Below are 5,685 nucleotides of genomic sequence, written 5' to 3' on the forward strand. Positions count from 1 at the left end.
TGGGACATAGTCGCTCCTTTTGTGGGTCATTCTTGGGGTGCAACTGCTCTGCCTTTGCTGGGGCTTGCACTTGGGCACCTTGTGTGCTGTAGATCTATTTCTGGATAAGATTGAGGGATGGAGGCATTTTTTGCTTTAAAGCAATGTGATCTTTAAACCTGAAACGGGAACAACTCTAGCCCAGCTGAGAACAAAGCCTGGCATGAAGGGAGTTTTGGTCGTGTCCAAGCTGATGCGTGTGTGATGGAGATAATTCAGAAGTGGCTGGTTACAGGTACAGGTGGTACCACCACAGCACTGCCAGACACCTGAGTGTCCCCACTCTCATTTTCTGCAGCTCCTGGCCTCCTTCCCCTCCCATGTTGTCCTGATGAAGGAGTTGTTTTCCCTCATCTCCATGCCAGCTCAGGGAAGGAGTTGGTGCTGTTCAGATCTGTTCTCCCACCTTTTGCCTGCATTTTTCTGTTCCCACATTTGTTTTTGGTGATCCAGATCAGATTATGGAAAGGGAAGGGCATTCTTGCCATTGTGGATCCATGCCATGTATTGGCCCTGGTTGCAGCTCTGCCTTTACCTGCTTGGAGGCTTTCTGGGAAGCAAAGGTTTCACTATAATTTCTCAATCTTTCTTTGCACAGATCATCATGGCTGCTTCTGGCCCCACTGCTCACCCCTCCTATTCCAGTGATCACAGCCCCACCGTGTTCGCTCTGTCCAGAAGGAGCGCACAGGTTCCAGTGGATCAGGAATCTGGTCCCAGAGTTTGGGATCTCCAGCTCGCATGTCAAGGTGCTTTCATCCCCAGCGGAATTCTATGAACTCCTGAAGGTAAGGCGTGGGCTCCAAGTTGTGAGAATGATTTTGATACAATCCCAGTTTTGCAGCTGCTGCCTGGTAACTGCTCTCGTATGGAATAGGTTTAGCTGCAGGGAATGAGTTCCTCAGTTTCCCAGAAAGCACTAGTTTCTTCCTTGAATTTTAGATGCAGCAATGGTGCTGCTGTGGCTCCACAGAGCCCTGTATGTTTCATGTCGTCAGTATCCATGTTTTACCCTTTCCTCCCTCAAGGCCAGGGAGCCAGTGCAGAGATGTGGCTGAAGGCATCCTCCCCAGGGAGTGCAGCACCGCCACGTCTGGGCTGATGGCTCCTCAGGGCCAGACACCCTGTGTGAAATTGAGCTTGTTTATTGCTACTCCCAGGTGCAGATAAAAGCAGCCAAGCAGCGGGTGGTGATGGCCTCATTGTACCTTGGAACAGGACTCCTTGAGCAGGAGCTGGTGAGTGTTGGAAGGGTTTGGGAAGGCCAGGAAGGGAATGCAGGGGAGGGATGTGGAAGGGAGGCACGTGGCGCTTCTGGTTTAGGTCTGGTATGGAGCCAAGGAACTGCTGCACTTCTTCAGGGAATAGTTAGCCTGGGCCTCTCAGAAGGGACTGGCCTGGTGTTCGTAGTGCTCAGGGGGGCTTTGTAAAACTCAGGTCACGGAAATCTATTTTTCCCTGGCATTTTTCTTGAGCGGGATTTGAGCTATAGGGTGTGTAGTGCTGTGTGTGGTGCTCCAGGTGCAGGAAACAGATGAAGGATTGATTTTCTGCATTTGAGACCGAGGTCAACTTTGCTTCATGATATTTGCCTTTTTTTGTTCTTTCCTCTGGAAACAAAAGCATTTTTGCCCAAGGGCTTTAGGGAGAAGCCTGGCCTTGGCCAGGTTCTGGTGTTAGGAAGCAAATGCCCTGGCAGGGTAAAGGTAGACGGAGCCTGCACAGGATTTGTGCCCAACTTTGTCTGGGCTTGCACACAGGATTTGAATTTGTATGTGACAAACAACCTTGTCGTTAAAGAATAAAACTGCAGTGAATTCCTACCAAAGTTAGTCTTTGGTGATGGGAGTCTGTTATTTGGGAATGATATTGGGACTTTTTCTGCTAACTTTAATTGCTTTTGGGAGGCCTGAAGAATGTGGATATGTAAAACTGAGGCCCTTTGATCTGTGGCTTTAGGCTGACAGAGGCTGCCAGGCTGGCAGATGCAAAGGCTGAACTGGCTGTGCTTGGCACAAGGAGGAAGGACTCGCATCCGGGCGTGGGAGCTGTCTTGGCCATGGTCTCCTGCGGCTGAGCACTTCCCTTGGAAAGTGTATTTACTTTTGTAATGAAGAGAGAACTCTCTCTGCAGGTGGATTGCTTAGAAGAAACACTGGAGAAATCACTGCAAGCAAAAGGCTCACCCGACCTCAGAGTTTCCATTCTCCTTGACTACACCAGGGGTTCCCGGGGTAGGAATTGCCACTTTTTGCTTTTGTCAGAGCCTGATTTTACTGTTAGGCTAGAGAGACAGTTCTTTTCAGAATAGGTGTCTTGGCCAATTGGATCTACTTGCTTAAAGTATGCACGTTTCAGTATTCAGCCTTTTATATTCCAGAGCTGCATATTCCCAGAAAATCTTCAAGCTGAGCAGCTTTTCTTCCAAAATTAGGGAGTAGGAGCAAGAAGGGCCAGGCTGCTCTGTGCAACTTGTGCAGTCTTGCTTGGTTCATTTGTTAGTGCATTTGCCCTTACCCGTCATGCTCGCTTACATTTTCGTTTTGAAAGGAGAATGGGAATTGTTGGAAGCAGCAGCACACTAAATCAGGAACATGTGATCATCTGCAGTGACTCTTGTAGACATGTTACTGGTGCTGGTGAGGCTTGGTTAAGAAGCTTGAAAAGTGTCAGACCTGCCCTGTGACTGATTCTGGATGTCAGTTTCAGTATTGACATAGTGCAAATGAAAGTGGTTTAAAAAACAAAGAGAAAAGGGAAAACATGTGAAGTGCCAGTGGATGGGATGGGTGCTCACCCTGTAACCGGCTGAAGACCTGTGTCATGCTGTGTCCTGTCTGTGTGATCTTTGTGTGAAACTCCCTTTCTGTCCCAGGCAGGAAGAATTCTCGGACAATGCTGATCCCGTTGCTGCAGCGATTTCCCGAGCAAGTCCGTGTGTCCCTCTTCCACACCCCAAACCTGCGTGGACTTCTCCGGCTCCTGATTCCAGAGCGTTTCAATGAAACCATTGGGCTGCAGCACATCAAGGTCTATCTCTTTGATGACAATGTGATCCTGAGTGGGTGAGTCTGCTGCGTCCAGCCTTGGTGCAGATCGTTTCGCTGGGGTTTAGGCTGGGTGTCTGTGCTGCCAGAGTTGTCTGAACATGCGGACTCCATCATGATCCTATCAATGCTCTTCTAAGGTGGGAGAGCAACCACAGTTCTTCCACATGAGGTTCTCAGATGAGAGAGTCTTTCTTAAAGGGAAAAATCTTTTGAGGTTGCAAAGGAAAGGGCCAATTTGTGCTTTGGTGCAGCTATCCCAGAGTGTGGCCTGTAGCCTGGGCTGGGAGGTTGAGAATCTTGTGCCCATGCTCTGAACCCGGCTCTTCCCCTTCTCTTCAGTGCAAACCTGAGTGATCTGTACTTCACCAATCGTCAGGACCGCTATGTGTTGCTGCGGGACTCCCCTGAGATCGCAGACTTCTTCACGGAGCTCGTGGACGCGATTGGAGATGTGTCCCTGCAGTTACAGCAGGATGATACCGTCCAGATGATGGAGGGAATGGTGCACCCGTACCAAGGTAGGAGGGAGCTGTCTCACCTGGTTGGGTGATGGGATCCAGAGGAGACGAGTGACAGCCAGGGTTTAAGGATGACTTGGACTCCATCCATTTGGGAAATGCTGGGTGTCTGACCATTCTTCACACAGGGAGTGTCCTGTTTTATGCCATCCAGTATTAAAATCAAGATTACTTGAGTTTCAGGACTGGGTCTGTTGTAGTTTTCCCAGCACAATGGCTGTCACAGGCTAATCTGGCAGGGTGTGCAGAGGCTGGAAGGAACTCTGCAACCGTCTTAGTGCTGCCTCGTAAATGTGCTGCTTTTGGCCTTAAACAAGAACTTCATTCCTTAGAGAAGTTTTTCTGATATTAGCAGCTGCAATTCCAGGTGCTCTGGGCGTGCACGTTCTGAAGGGTTCATGAATGTGCTGCTATTGTTGGCAATGAATCTCTTGTAGTAGAGTTTGTTCTGGGAATCAAATGGGAATTGGTTCAGGAAGACTGGGAACAAGCGTAAAAGTGGGCAGAGAAGGGCAGTGATGTGCCAGGCTGATTGCGTCATCAGTTTTTGTCCTGGCCTTGCACTGCTGGGTGATGTAAGTTCAGGCTGGGGGTGGGAGTTTATTTGTGTGTTCCAGCTCATTCTTGATTGTCAGTGTAGCCTTGCCCTTGTCCTTTCCCTTCTCAGAGGATTTTTCCAGCTGCTGCCAGTTGCTGAGCATTTCTCTTCTGTAATGTAGCTCTGCCCACCTTGAAACGGCTGGTTTGGGCCTTAAGACAGAAGAGTTATGTGCACTCTGTGTTGGCTCCTATTTGCTGCTGTATCCGTGTCCTGTCAGTAGTTTTTCCTGGTGTGTAGTAGATGACACATAGCTCTGTGCCTGTAGGTCTCAGACACCATCTCTCTGATTTTTCCTGCAGGAGACAAAGTGGCTTACTGCGAGATTGCCAACCGGAGGGTCATGGAGGTCATCAACTCTGCCCGGACACGGCAGGAGCTCCTTCATGCAAAGACTTTCCACAGCAGCCAGGCAGGCAGCTCCCTGATATCCCAGCAAGGCTCTCAAGCATCTGGGAGTCTGAAACCAGAACCTGACACCTGGATCTATCCCTTAATCCAAATGAAACCTTTTGGGATTCAAATAGATGAGATGGTCACAGAGACGCTGCTGACCGAGGCGGAGCGGGATGCCAGGATATACCTCACCACTGGCTACTTCAACCTGACACAGGCCTACATGGACCTCATCCTGGGTACAAGGGCTGAGTACCGGATCCTCCTGGCCTCGCCAGAGGTCAATGGATTTTTTGGTGCCAAAGGGGTGGCAGGAGCCATCCCTGCTGCCTACGTTTACATTGAACATCAGTTTTACAGCGAGGTCTGCTGCCTGCAGCAGCAGGAGAGGGTGCAGCTGCAGGAGTACTCCCGTGCCGGGTGGACGTTCCACGCCAAAGGTAAGATGCCCTTATCGCAAGGGGGCTTGTTCAGAGGTGCGCGAGAGTTGCGCGTTTGGATTGCGAAAGGAGTGAGGGGCTGGCTGGGTGCCAGTTTGGGCTTAACCTTCGAAACTCCTCCAAAGTTCAAACAACTTACTTGTGTAAACTTGGAGGGTTTGGATCGCTTGGGGGATGCCTTGCCTTTGGATTTCTGGTTTGATACAGTCACAGGGATGATGTAAGAGCTGTCCCTATGGTGGCACTGAAGCACTGCCTGGATGGGAAACGTGATGTGAAGGGAGGGAAGCATCTGGATGTGTTTATGATGCAGTCAGTGCCGTGGTGCAGTTTCTTGTATCCCTTGGGCTGGTTTCAGCAGTCAGAAGTGCCGACTCCGTTGGGGACCCTGGAGCGGTATCTGAGGCAGGTGCTGGAGGGGAGCTGCTCCCGGGGCCTTCCCAGCAGCAGGTCTGCGTGGGACAATGTGAGTGTTGGGGGATTTGCACCAGCTCACAGCACACAGGGGATGCAGTGCATGAGGAACTGCAGCATGTGCTTATGGGAGTCAGGGCAGCCAGAGGGCAAGGGGCTGAGGAAGGAATATGGACTAATACGCAGCGAGTTAATGAACGCTGCCCTCAAGGTCTTCTCTGGGACACCCT

General features: G+C 50.4%; 2 protein-coding genes across 2 annotated transcripts in view; one reads left to right on the forward strand and one right to left on the reverse strand.

Moving 5' to 3' along the window:
- Positions 1-4,978, reverse strand: part of SOCS3 (suppressor of cytokine signaling 3) — a 12,667-nt gene extending 7,689 nt beyond the window's left edge. Inside the window, exon 1 of the mRNA XM_017730119.1 lies at positions 4,968-4,978. The gene's annotated coding sequence lies outside the window, so the exon portion shown is untranslated. The remainder of the gene's footprint in view (positions 1-4,967) is intronic.
- PGS1 (phosphatidylglycerophosphate synthase 1) overlaps positions 1-5,685 on the forward strand; it is a 13,899-nt gene that overhangs the window by 925 nt on the left and 7,289 nt on the right. The window contains exons 2-7 of the mRNA XM_017730627.1: positions 627-827; positions 1,200-1,277; positions 2,174-2,273; positions 2,915-3,104; positions 3,429-3,607; positions 4,508-5,041. Coding sequence (XP_017586116.1) covers positions 627-827; positions 1,200-1,277; positions 2,174-2,273; positions 2,915-3,104; positions 3,429-3,607; positions 4,508-5,041 — 1,282 coding nt within the window. The remainder of the gene's footprint in view (positions 1-626; positions 828-1,199; positions 1,278-2,173; positions 2,274-2,914; positions 3,105-3,428; positions 3,608-4,507; positions 5,042-5,685) is intronic.

The sequence above is a fragment of the Corvus brachyrhynchos genome, unplaced genomic scaffold, assembly GCF_000691975.1.
Source record: "Corvus brachyrhynchos isolate BGI_N302 unplaced genomic scaffold, ASM69197v1 scaffold340, whole genome shotgun sequence".
NCBI lineage: Eukaryota > Metazoa > Chordata > Aves > Passeriformes > Corvidae > Corvus > Corvus brachyrhynchos.